Raw genomic sequence first — 13,926 nt, 5'->3', positions numbered from 1 at the left:
CAGCCACGATTCAAACCCAGACATTATTGATCCCAAAACCTTAGTGAATTATAGATATTATTGCTTTTACTCATCTGGTCCTCTTGGCTTTGTTTATTCAGAGACAACATCTTCTTTAGACAACTGGCCTCTAACTTGCTAGGATGTAGCCAAGGAAAACCCTGAACTTCAATTTCCTGCCTCCACATCCAAAGTACTGGAATTACAGACCTGAGCCACCAAGCTTGTTTATACAGTACTGGGGTTCAACAATGAAAGCTTCCTGAAAGCTAGACAAGTGTTCCTCCCAACTAAGTTGCATCCCCAGACTCTGGTCCTATTTCATGAATGAGGAATCTGAAGTATCTCAGCTAAAGACCTGCCGAAGGCTCATGGATAAATAGGAAATTAATTATCTAGTGTATTGGGAGTGGGAAAATGCTCTATTTCTCTGTCCTACACAACTCAATAGATATAAAATTTCACTATCACTGGGACTCATCACTGAAATCACACAATCTTGTACTTAATCTAAAAAAAAAAAAAACCATCCTACACACAATACATCCAAAACACTAACTAAAATAAGGAAAATTTCTCATCCTCCATGTGTGGTAAAAAGCAGAAAGGCCAGATGTCTATCCAAGTAAAGCATGTTAAAGTTTCTTTGTTTCTCCAACCCAGAAGGGAAGGTGAATGACAGGTAAGAACAGGAGCTCACTAGGTACCTACCTATCCTGTCTAAGACTATTGATGACTGATGAGAAAATAAAGAGCTTTCTATGGCTACATTCTACCTGACCATGCCCAGGCTTGAAATGAAAGAAAAGCCAGGCATCTCTCCATCTGAGGTTTGTTCAGAAGTCATCTATTAGCAACCAGATCAAAGATGCATACTGTATTACCACTCCTTGCAGCAAAAAAGCAGATATTTTATACCAATGGTCAAAAGAGGAAGGAATACTGAAAATACAAGAAGTATCATCAAGGTATATTAGCAACTGTAGTTCAGGGCCTCAGTACTGCAGAAAAATGGATCGGCTTCTTTCCAGCTAAACTGAATATCTAGATCAAATTCTATGCTAAGTCAAAAGAAAAACATTTTTAGATCTTTTTTACTACTATATTTTCAGGCATTTGCTTACACAACTAATAAAAGAAAATGTCTATTTAAATTTAAAAAGCTTTCATTTTGTCTTTAATAGATATTAAAATGTAAATAGTAATTTTTCCTTGCAAACAAAACATACACATTCAAGACACAGCATGCTACTCTATTACAAAAAGCTTTCCTTCCACTTTGTAGATTTGATTTTATTTGATAGAATATCAGAATACTACAGCCTTAGACTTTACAACAGTATTAACTTGGTGACAATTTATCAATAGGGCAAAGATACAAAGCAATAATTGACATACCACCTTGTACCATCCTAAGATTTTTCATTTCTATATAAAATCTGCAAGTATGGATAAATATTCTATTCAAATCTACTAATAGTCTAAACACTAACATTCTGTATTTACCATGGATGGTTTTGTAGACCCACTGAGAATATCAGATATTTTCTTTCTTGTTTGATTTTAGTGGGAAAATACTTTTTTTCTTAAGAGAAATAAAGGAAATTTCTTATTTATTTTCAAAAGTAGACTATTCATATTAACTCCTGAAAATTAAAGAGTATCATTTTCAATCTGTACTGGGTAATAATGACAAGTAAATATAAAGTGTAAGTATTTGTATAAATATATAACATATATTTAAGGGCTTTAATGCATATATACATTATGAAATAATTACTATCAATCTGGTTAGCATGTCCACATTGTACACTAACTTTTGTGTGTAGACACATAGTGGAAAGACATGATAGAGTCTCTTGGATTGGAGATACAACTTCCCTAGCACACAGAGATACAGAGGTCTTGGTTCTGATCCTCAGCACTACCCACAGGAGAGATGGGGAGATATATATATATATATATATATATATATATATATATATATATATATATATATATATTCTCTCTGCAAATTTTCAGTGTATAATACAATATTATCATCTACAGTTGTCACATTAGTTAGATAACAAAATACTTAACTAAACAATTTCAAAAAAAAGAAGGATTTATTTGGGCTCAAGGTGTCTGCCCATCGTGGTAGGAAGATATGGTTGAAAAAGCATTCTCATGATGGCAGTCAAGGAAGAGAGAAAGGAGGACTCAGGAAGGGGCCAGTGACCCACTTTTTCCAATGACAGCACATCACACCCTCTACATTTTACCACTTCTCAATAATGTGTCACACTACTAATTCATCAGGGGATAAATCTACTGATTAGGTCAGAGTCCTTATGACATAATCACCTTGGAGAATGTCATCAAAGACACATCTAGAGGTGTGCTTTACCAACCCCTTGCATCCAGTCAGGTTGAAAAATGAAGATTATCATAGTTACTATGCTGTAGCATGATAATTACATCTCCAAATGTATTCTTTTTAAAATTTTAAACCCATTTTGTTTCTCTTTGTGATTTGATGACTTTCTATAGGGGGTGTTTTGACTCCTTTATCATTTATGTAATGACCATAGACTTTTTGGTTTCTACTTCCCAAGAGGTTTACAAAAATCGCTGCTCATAGTAATCAATTTAAAAATAATAATTTAACTTTGATTATGTATAAAAGCATTACAGTTTTACAAACAAGATTGGGCCTGCTCTATGTTGTATGGAATAGCAGTTTTTAGACTAACAAAGAATGATTTTATTTTATAAAGCAGCAGCTTTGACCAGAGTTATTCCACTAGGAGTATAAGTGCCAAGAAAGAATGACTCTACACATCTTGTTTATGCAAGTGAGTAACCACCATCTGCCAGCACACCGCCAGCACAAACTGATCATTTATTTATGCCAACAAATAATGACACTAGAAAATACACCAAATCACGTAAAAAACAGATGGGTGTGCCTATCAATCATACCAGATGGAATGCCCTCACCTGGAACTATAAAAGGAGTACACTAAGACCAAATGTTATGTGACACTACTCCTAGGGAGATACTGTCTTAGTTAGGTTTCTGTTGCTGTGATAATATACCATCACCAAGGCAACTCAGAGGATGGGTTTATTTAGTTTGCAGTTTAGAGGGATAACAGTCCATCATGGTGGGGACACATGGCAGCAAGCACTAGGCATGGGACAGAAACAGTTGCGAGCTCACATCTCACACTGTAAGCAGGAAGCAGAGAGAACAAACTCAAAATGGCACCTCTTCAAACTCTCAAAACCCACTCCTATGACATACTTCCTCCATCAAGGCCACACCTCTATGTCTGACCAAACAGGGCCACCAACTGGGAACAAAGTATTCAAATGCCCAAGAATGTGACATCTCATTCAGATGTGAATTTGTTTACTCATCCCAGATAGAGAATCAGTGTCAGACCAGAGTACAGATGCCACCAATGTCCAAATTGATGGGCCAATGAATTTTACTGGAGTTACCTATAGAAACACAGGTAAGGAGTTAATTACAGGGCAGAAACAATACAAACACAGCTATATAACTAAAACTCACCCCAGCATGGGTGACAGCTTACAAAGCTGAAAACTTAAGAGTACTATACACAACCTGTAGACAGCTAAATAGGTTGGAGAATGTCCTTTCCAAGTAGCTCAGTTGGTCTGAGTCTATTCTAGGAATTTCAGTTGGTCCCTGTTTCTTCCAAGCACCACAGCTTGTCTGAAAGTGTATCTCAGCAGTCTTTACTACTTATAAATGCTTGGAGAAAGGGGGTGGGGGTGGGGGACCTAGTGAATCTGGTCAGTTTCAGGGACTTCCTGAGCCTTTGAGTTGTTTACTAATTGTCTTAATGAGCTTCCTTGTAAGATGGAATATTTCACCTCTTAGAGCATCCTCCTGTTTCATTTCCCTTTTAATATCCTTTGTATATTAGTGTGTGAAATGATAATGTATCATCTGATAATTAATTTTATTAGTAATTAATACTGGAATAAAAACCTGTGTTTGCCAACAGCAGCTATCAAGGGAAATCAGGACTATTTGATTTACAACCAAATTACAACTAGATCTCAACCAAAGAAAGTAATGTAGTTTGTGAATTTATTTGTTCTTCAATAAACTGTGACACTACAGAAAGACAGAGGTGTCCATCTATTTTTCTGACAAAATATACACAAAAAATTTACCCCTGCCATTTTTGATGTCACACTTTACATATTTTACACATATTTTATGTTGCTTACTCATTAACAATTTGCTGTAGTGACAGTTATTTGAAAATGGGTACCTCTTAACTTTTATGCTAAACCAATAAGTGGTTTACATACCAACAATACAGCATTAGAACACTCTAAATTGGACTGCATATTGGTGAGTCTTATGTATCTATATGTTTTCATCTTATGAATTGGCATCCATTCATTTCATCTGGAAGACTTCCCGTTAGCAATTCTTTTAAGGATCTAATGTTTCTTTGATTGAGAAATTCATCATCTTCCCATCACTTTTGAGTGACATCTGTTCTGGGAATTCTTGCTTGGTACTATTTCTCTCTCAGCACTCAAATAAACCATCACACTCTTATTCTACAAGTTTTCTGCTGAAAAACATAAACCAGGAGCCTTCTATGTCTCCTGCATCTTGAGGGTTAAAAAGATGTCTTTAATTTTTTAATTCAATTTTTAATAATTTTGTTGTAATACATCTTGGTTACATCTTTGAGTAGGATCTAACTGGCAATCTTTAACTTTCATGGATCTCATGCCCAATATCTATCCTCAAATTTGGAAATTTTTCAACCATTATTTCTTTAAATAAGCTTTTTTAGAGGAATGACACCTTACGTCCCTAAAACTCTCATAATGTAAAGGATAGTTCTCCTGATGTTGTAACCAATGTCCTATAGGCATCTGCCATTCCTATACTTTTTTCTCTTCTAAATAGACAGTTTCTTGTGAATTCTCTTCAGAAACTGTTCAGTTTGATCAAGTGGTATTGTCACTCTCGAGGCATTTTGTTCATTTGACATTGTACTCTTCAGCCTCAGTATTTCTGTTAGGCTCTTTCATGTTAATAATTTCAACCTCTTTATTAGAGCTTCCTGCTTTGTTCATGTATTAATTTTCTAATTTCACTGAGCTGCCCATCTTCTATACAGCTCTGTGTCTATGACACATTTGTATATGTATTTTCTTTACTTATAATCTCTTTTGAATTATATTTGAGAAGTACTAATGATATAAGTGAATCGTGTAAGTAATCAAATAATTCATAACTTTCTCAATACAGAAAGAACACATATAAATCATGAATAATATTATACAGTAAATGAAACTTTATATCACATATTATTTTTCATCATATGAAACAATGAAATGATGAAACACAGTTGCTTCAACCTGTCTTAATTAGGGTTTCTATTGCTGTGAAGAGACACCATGACTGCAGCAACTCTTATAAAGTAAACATTTAATTGGAGCTGCTCACTTACAGTTTCAGAGGTTCAGTCCCTTATCATCATGGCTGGATGCAAGGCAGCATGTAGGCAATACAGTGCTGGTTACATTTTGATCAGAAGACAACAGGAAGTGGACTCAGTGTCACACTAAGCGAAGCTTGAACAAAAGAGACCTCAAAGCCCACCCCCACAGTGACACACTTCCTCCAACAAGTCCACACCTATTTCAACAATGCCACTTCTAATAATGCCACTCCCTTTGGGGACCATTTTCTTTCAAACCACCACAAACTTCTCCGTTCATTTTATGTATAACTGTTACTCTTCTTCCCATGGGAATTTTGTATTTCTTACCTATTTGATGAAAACAGCTTCAATGGAATAAATTATGAAGTTATTCTCCATATCACAGCATGGAGATCATTTAAAAATCTCTAGTTACAGATATGAATTTTTGTCATTCTCCTCCTAAATGAGAAGAGGTTACTGATTACCAGAGTCTAGTTAATCTAATGAACATATTAGACTCCTGGCATACTTGAAGCATGAACAACTGCTGCTGCCGCCGCTGCTAAGAGCACACCTCTCTCAATGAAGTAATAAGAATAGAGTGCTTAGGGAAATACAATCTCTTTATTTAGCAACTTCCAACATGTGCTTTAAGTCAAAAGTCTATTTCCAGATTATTATTCAGAAAATTAAGGTCCATATCAATGTATGAAATTCTGTCAAACTCAAACTCAGGCTTGATATAAAATAGGCTGCCAAATATTGTTAAACTAGGATCATAAATAAGGTCTCTGCTCAGAAAACTTCATAGCCAACACTGGATTCTCAGGAAAGCATACCTCTTCAACTAGATGAGCTTGCAGAATGTTAAGTTAGGATTAACTTCGGGATCAAACTTATGGAAAGGGAAGGGAAGGCAGCAAGTCTAGACATAGAAAAAAGTCAAATGGTGACACACATCTAGAAAAATTCCAGGGTGAGCCCATGGTAATGCAGGATCTAAAATGCCCTTCATAGTTGTCCCTAATTGGGACAAAATGGCCAGACCATAATAGTCATATCACAATCAGTCACAACAGTGGGCCTAACTGAGAAAGAGGTTACACTCGTCATGATGAATCTTAGCAGCTGAGTCAGTTCCTCATGTTGTAGTCCCAGCAATGAAGCCAAAAGCCTTCATGAAAGGGAGACATGAATGGGACATCATAACAGATGCTCTTTGATGTACAGAGAACTTATGTTACAATAAATAATCATTTAAAAATACTATAAGCCCAAATGGACTTAGTACACCTACCCTACCAAACACTATATCGGAGCCACACTGTGGACTCTGGTATTTTTTATTTGTGCTTTTGTAGATGGCTGAAAGCTTCTTCTCACTGCAGCTGCCAGTGCTAGAGAGAAGTACCATACCACATACTGCTAGCCCTAGAAAAGACCAAACTGTAAAACTGTAAGTAAGTTTCTGCTAAGTTTTATGACTTTCACACTATCATAAATTAGTAAGAAACATAAGTTGACATCACAAGGTGGGGACTGCCCACACTACTATATTGAGCAAAGAATTCATAAATTTAATAAACAAAGATCTTGGCACAGGCTAATGCTTGGCAACTGTCTAGGAGCAGGGCCAGGTGCCCACGCAGGCCAGAGGAAATTTGCCAATGAGAAAGGAGTCAGAGGCAGATGCCTTCAGAGCTCACACTATTACTAAGTAGAGATTTTAAGCCAAGACAGCAAATCCCAGCATGTTACATGGTAAAATACATAGAAGGAATGAACTTGAACTGGAGGACAATGATGTCAAGCCTTTAATATCATTTAAACTGAACAAAAGTGGTTCAGCTTCCAACTTGTCCTCCAGACTTCAAGGTCATGTTTCTGTGCCCCCCACTCCCTGGCAGGGCTCCATAGGGTTCCAGACTATCTATCTACACTTCCACCCAGACCAACATTAAGGAAAGAAGGAAGGAAATTTTGGAAAGTTAAACTGGTTCCACCTGTATTGAAGCCATTTGGAAACAGCATTAGCATACACAATGGAGAGCCCAAACACATGGAAAGGAATGGCCTACCTCATGAAAACATGTAGGAAAAATTTATTGTTGCAAGAAGGTTGTTAGATGTCTACACAATATATATAGTCTTTGTGCAAGAAGAGACGAGATCAAAGTCAAAGAAATAATAGCAGTCCATCTGGTGCTACTGAATTTCAAAATTGTACTATTTTTCTTACAATGCTTCAAATAAATAGAAACACAGTTACAATACTGATAATCTTCAACATGTTATTTATGCTTCTATACAAACCAGGCTACATGTTTCACTATGAAAGCATGAGAAGGTCTAGACCTTTGAATGGCACATGCTATTTCTGGGAAATGTATCCACAGACAAAAATTTCTTTCTACAAGTAACACCTCCCTTGTTTTAAAAAGAAATATATATTGAAATAGTTGGGATTTGTCTGGTGTTAGAGGAAGTAAGCTAGTACTAAGTATTTCTTTTTATTAAAAACTTTATTTATTCATTCATTTATTCATTTATTCATTTATTCATTCATTTATTTATTTATTTATTTTACATCCCGACCACAGTTCCCCCCACCTCCTCTCTTCCTATTCCCTCCCCGTACCTACCTTCTAGTCCCCACAATCCATTTCTCCTCTGTTTCTGTTCACAAAGAGGCAGGCTTCCCATGAATGTCAACAAAACATGGCATATCAAGTTGAGGTAGGACTAAGCACCTCCCCTTGTATTTAGGCTGGGCAAGGCAACCATGAGGAATAGGTTCCCAAAAGCCAGCTAAAGCATTAGGGACAGCCCTGCTCCCACTGTTAGGAGTCTCTCAAGTAGACCAAACTACCCAACTGTCATATATATGTAGAGGGCCTAGGTCGGTCCCATGCAGATTCCCTAGTTGTTGGTCCAGACTCTGTAAGCTCCTATGAGCCCAGGTTAGTTGTTTCTGTGGGTTTTCTTGTGATGTCCTTGTCCCCTCTGGCTCTTATAACCCTTCCTTCCTCTCTTCAGCAGAATTCCCAGAGCTTGGCCTAATGTTTGACTGTGGGTCTCTGCATCTGTTTCCATCATTTATTGGATGAAGGCTCTCTGAAGACAATTGGGGTAGGCACTAATCTATGAGTATAGAAATCATCCTGAGCAAGGTAGCCCAGACCCAGAAAGACAAACATGGTATATACTCATGTATCAGTGTAAGTAAAGGATAGTCAAGCTACAATCCACAGGCCCAGACAAGCTAGGTAACAAGGAGGGCCCGAGGGTGGGATGCATGAATATCCCTGGGAAGGGGAAATAGAGGAAATATCATGGGTGGACTGCAGGCAGCTGGGGATGGAAACATGAAGGATTGGTATTGGTAAAATTATTAAGGCCACTCCACGTAGTTAAAAGGAGATTTATTTAATGGCGTAACTTACAAATTAAGGGATAGGTAGGTCGCGGGGTCTGGGGAAGGTGTATCACAGTCCAGTGGTGTTCTCTGGAGCACTGCTTGGTCCAGCTCTCCAGTCCAGGGTCCCGGAACCGAGCGCGAGCCCGCCGATCCAGCTCTCCAGTCTCCAGGCGCCTCCCTTGGCCCCGCCTTATAGGCGTGACAGTTGCTGAAGTCTCAATGGGGGTTGGAACTTCCAGATCAAAGCTGGAATGGCTACCCACTATATCTCCCCCTTCTCACAGTACCCAACAGAGATAACATCACCCCCTAAACAGCAGGAAGCAATTCTAAGAAAACGACGTCCCTTCTCCCTTAGGTTTCATATTTCTCAGGGTTATGGATGATGGTTATAGGGTTTGGGGTGGAAGAAAATATTAAACTCAGTATTCTAAAAAAAAAAAAAAAAAAAAAAGGAAAAGAAGAAATGGAATGGATAGGTATAAGATATTATGGTAGATTATTATGTATACTAGTAAACAAATTTAGTAAAATAGCAGCCTTAGATAATTTGCACTGTAATTTGCACTGTTATGGATTCTTATATGTTGATACAAATGTAAACTATTTTTATATTCCTGTTTAAGATAATTTGTATATTGATACAAATACAGAACTATATTTGTTATAATGTACATATATTTCTACTCTTATATGAAATATTTGTATATTGATACAAATGTAAATTTATATCTGTCATACTTTATGTATGTTCTACTTCTGTTTAGGATATTCGGTATATTGATATATATTTAAGATTATTGTCATATTGCATATTGCACTATATACTCCTACCTCTGTTATAAATATTGATATACATTTAAGATTATTGTCATATTGCATATCACACTATATACTCCTACCTCTGTTATAAATATCTTGTGTTTGTCACAATTTTGAAGTCATTGTTCTTTACCATACATTTGCTTATAGACTGTTTACCTTGTTTACATGAAGCCTTAGTCCTTAGGTTATTTCAGTAGATAAGACTTATAGATTTATAGTCACCTATGCTTGTCATCTCTATAGTTATGTTAGTTAGGTTATCCAGATTTACAGATACATAGGTCAGATGGACAGGTAATCTCCAAACACTTCATAGACCTAGAGAATATGGCATTTAAACAACTTAGAATTCTGTTGACGTGGGACACAATTGCTCCTGGCTGCACCAATTTAATCCCGAGAGAACGTTGGGCTTCTAAGACATTTCCATTTGGAAGTTTGTCTTCTTGGCACAAAATGGCCTACTGGGCAAAGAACTGCCCTTGCCTCAATGGCTGACAGTACGAATGCAATGCTGTCCTTTCTGGACAAGTGGGACACAAAGAAAGCGACCACTGTACTCTGCCAAGACAGGGTAAGATGGTCTTTCAGAATTCCTGCTTCTGAAAATGGTCTGTCAGATACTTTAGGCCTGTAGCCAATTTGAATGCACCAACAATGCTGAGAAACATTAGGTGACTGTCCAGGCTGCCAGCTGTCTCGGTCTACTCTCGCAAGATTCCCGAAAGTTGCTTGCATCCATCTACCATTTCGCAGGTACCATTATATTCCTTCTCAGGTCTTTGATGGGATTGAAGACTAGCAGTTATAGTTACAACTTAGTAGATAGAACATATTAAGTATTAGATTCAGGTTCTTTAGGATAGGACAACTTTTGGAATGATCTTTGTAACATGCCATTTACCTATACTCTATAGTTCTCTGGATTTTAGTATGTGTTTCTTGCTTCATATTGTTTGCATTGGTTGTAGTTCCATCTTATCTAGGTCATTATCCCTCATTATTCCTGGACAATATTTGATAACCATTCCTTTGGATATATTCTTGTATTAGGTTAGAACTTTCTTTTTTTTTTTTTTTTTTTTTTTTTTTGGTTTTTCGAGACAGGGTTTCTCTGTGTAGCTTTGCGCCTTTCCTGGAACTCACTTGGTAGCCCAGGCTGGCCTCGAACTCCCAGAGATCCGCCTAGAACTTTCTTATTTAGACAAAAAGGGGGAGATGTAGTGGGTAGCCATTCCAGCTTTAATCTGGAAGTCCCAACCCCCATTGAGACTTCAGCAACTGTCACGCCTATAAGGCGGGGCCAAGGGAGGCGCCTGGAGACTGGAGAGCTGGATCGGCGGGCTCGCGCTCGGTTCCGGGACCCTGGACTGGAGAGCTGGACCAAGCAGAGCTCCAGAGAACACCACTGGACTGTGATACACCTTCCTCAGACCCCGCGACCTACCTATCCCTTAATTTGTAAGTTACGCCATTAAATAAATCTCCTTTTAACTACGTGGAGTGGCCTTAATAATTTCACCAATAGATTGGGTTGAGGGATATAGAGGAAGGAGAGTACTGGAAGATTACTAGAAAGCAGGGAACATTTTGGGGTCAGGTAGAAACCTGGCACAAGGGAAACTCCTAGGAATACACAAAGATAACCTAGCAATAGTGGACACATAGCCTGAACTGGCCATCTCCTATGACCAGGAAAGACTTCTAGTAGAGTGATTGGGACACCAACCCAGCCACACAACCTTTGACCTAAGTCTGTCTTTCCTATGGAATGTACTGGGGTAATGGTGGAGCAGAGATTGTGGGAGTGGCCAGCCAATGACTGGTCCAGCCTGAGACCCATGCCACGAGAGTATGGAGTGGCATGACCCAGAAGCTGGATGGCCCAGAGACCTAGGATAGAACCAAACATGATTAGAGAGAGAGAAAAAAGTCAATATAATGGTACTAAGTAATTTTAAAGGGTTATATAAAAACAAAGCTAAATTGTAAATTTTAATTGAGGAACATGAATTAAGATTATGGAATGGATGTAAACTACTGGTAATGGGCGTCAGCACTGAGAGAGAAGGGGGTCAGTAATGAGAGAGAATGGGGTCAGCATTGAAAGAGAAGGGGATCAGTAATGAGAGAGAAGGGAGTCAGTTGAATGGATCTTCTATGGCCCTGTCTGAGGTCCTTTCTTTGATAACTTTCAAAAAGTAGAGAGATCATTTTGTTGCCTTTCCCCATTGTTTTTTTTATTTAGTAAGAAATTTTTTATTCATTCTACATACCAACCACAGATCACCCCCCCCTCGTCCCTCCTCCTGCTCCTTCCCTCAACATTCCCCTCTAGCTCACCCACTCAGCCTCTCCTCCAAAAAGGTATGGCCTCCCATGGGGAGTCAACAAAACCTGGCACATTCAGCTGAGGCAGGTTCAAGCCCCTCCCCCTGAATCAAGGCTATGCAAGGTGTCCCACCATAGGCAACTGCCTCCAAAAAGCCAATTCATGCACCTGGGATAGATGCTATTCCTACTGTAATGGGCCCCTTAAACAGACCAAGCTACACAACTGTCTTGCCCATACAGAGATCCCAGTCCAGTTTTTTGTTTGTTTGTTTTTGTTTGTTTGTTTGTTTTAGTAACAAACCCCAAATCCGATGAATGGCTTATACTAAACTTTCATATTTGAATTAAAGATCACTACACACACAAAAACAGAAGCAAAGCTCTTTAACCCTGATGGAAATTTTAGTGAGGTAGTATTTCTCAACTTCATTCACCTTTCAGCTCTTCTGGTACCTTCCACCATGTTTAACTTCTCCACGGTTCTTACTATTATCTAATACTTTGTCAAATCTTCATCTCTTGGGTATTATCTGTCATAACCATTAGACTACAGGTTACAGGAGGGGAGTAACTTTATCTTGCTTACCACATTACCTCCAGGATCTACAATAACACAAGGCATTGTCCTTCATCTGAATGCTTAGGACCAAAAATTTGTCAGAATGGTTGGTATTTTTTTCAAACTCTGGAATGTTTTTATATACATAATGGGGTATCTTTGGAAATGGAACCAAAATCTAAGCATAAAATTCATTTATATTTCACATCTGCCTCATATACATTACATAGTCAAAATAATTTTATATAATTTTAGTGTATCGTCTCAGTACTCACAAAGTTTTAGAATTTGGAGCAGTTTGGATTTTGGAATTTCATATTAAGGGTATATTTATAAACTTATAAATAATCAGAGTTCACTTAGTATTTGAATTGGGACCATAATGATTTTTCATCATTGATAATATTAATTATATTATTATTGATTGAGTACCAAAGAATATAATAGCACAGGTTCATGTGAACTGTGCAACTAACAATTTTTAAGTAGGTAACTATGATAGATAATTTTACATGTCAACCTGATGGGGTCACAAGACACTCTAAAATTTGGTGAACAGTTGTTCTAGGCATTTTTGTGAACTGATAGATTAAGCAAAGCAGACAGAATGCTCTTTCTAGAGAGAAGAGTGTTTTGCCTGAATGTATGCCTGCACTATATATATGCCTGGTGCCTAGAGGAGGTTACTGGATACCTTGGAACTGGAGTTATGGATAGTTGTGAGCCACCATGGGAGTTCTGGGAACTGAACTCAAGTTCTCTCTAAAGTAACAAGTGCTCTTAACCTCTTAGCCATCTTTCCAGCCCTTGAATGAGTTATTTCTTATGATAGCCATATTTGAAAAACAAGGGGTCTTGAAAAGGAATTTATGTCTTAAGAGAAGGAAACCCAAAAAATATATAATAGAATAAAATCACACACAGACACACACACACACACACACACACACACACACACACACACACACACACCTGAAGTCAACAAAATACATTTCAATATTTACTTAATATTCAAAAGCTGTCAATAAAATCAAAGGACAAGAAGTGTACACCTATCCAAATGTAATGACAAGATACCTCACATGCAAAGAACTAAGTTTTGGTTCAACAAGCTCTTATAACTGTATATATGATGTTTTCCTACTGAGTGTGAATAATCAAAAACTAACTGGGCTTGAAGTGAAACATTTAAATTGACAGCTAGTATTATTTCACCAAATCACTGAGACAGGAATGTTGCAGGTAACTGTACCACCTCTTGCAAATCTGAATTTGAATAACTCCTCATAAGCAAATACATGTAACTTACATAAAGA

The 13,926-nt window shown here is 37.6% G+C and overlaps 1 protein-coding gene across 7 annotated transcripts in view; it reads right to left on the bottom strand.

The window, feature by feature from the left end:
- Nucleotides 1-13,926, bottom strand: part of Macrod2 (mono-ADP ribosylhydrolase 2) — a 1,966,896-nt gene that overhangs the window by 1,862,537 nt on the left and 90,433 nt on the right. The window contains exon 4 of one of the 7 annotated variants that reach the window (XM_052726015.1): nucleotides 5,496-5,530. The exons of the other annotated variants lie outside the window; for them this stretch is intronic. Within the exon in view, the coding sequence (XP_052581975.1) occupies nucleotides 5,511-5,530 (20 nt within the window). The 3' untranslated portion in view covers nucleotides 5,496-5,510. Of the gene's footprint in view, nucleotides 1-5,495; nucleotides 5,531-13,926 lie in introns of those variants that run through there. 7 annotated transcript variants of the gene reach the window in all.

The sequence above is a fragment of the Peromyscus californicus genome, unplaced genomic scaffold (genome assembly GCF_007827085.1).
Source record: "Peromyscus californicus insignis strain IS unplaced genomic scaffold, ASM782708v3 Scaffold_7__1_contigs__length_154581171, whole genome shotgun sequence".
NCBI classification, from domain to species: Eukaryota; Metazoa; Chordata; class Mammalia; order Rodentia; family Cricetidae; genus Peromyscus; species Peromyscus californicus.
Note: the sequence above shows the minus strand (reverse complement) of the source record. Positions and strands in the feature narration are given on the sequence as shown.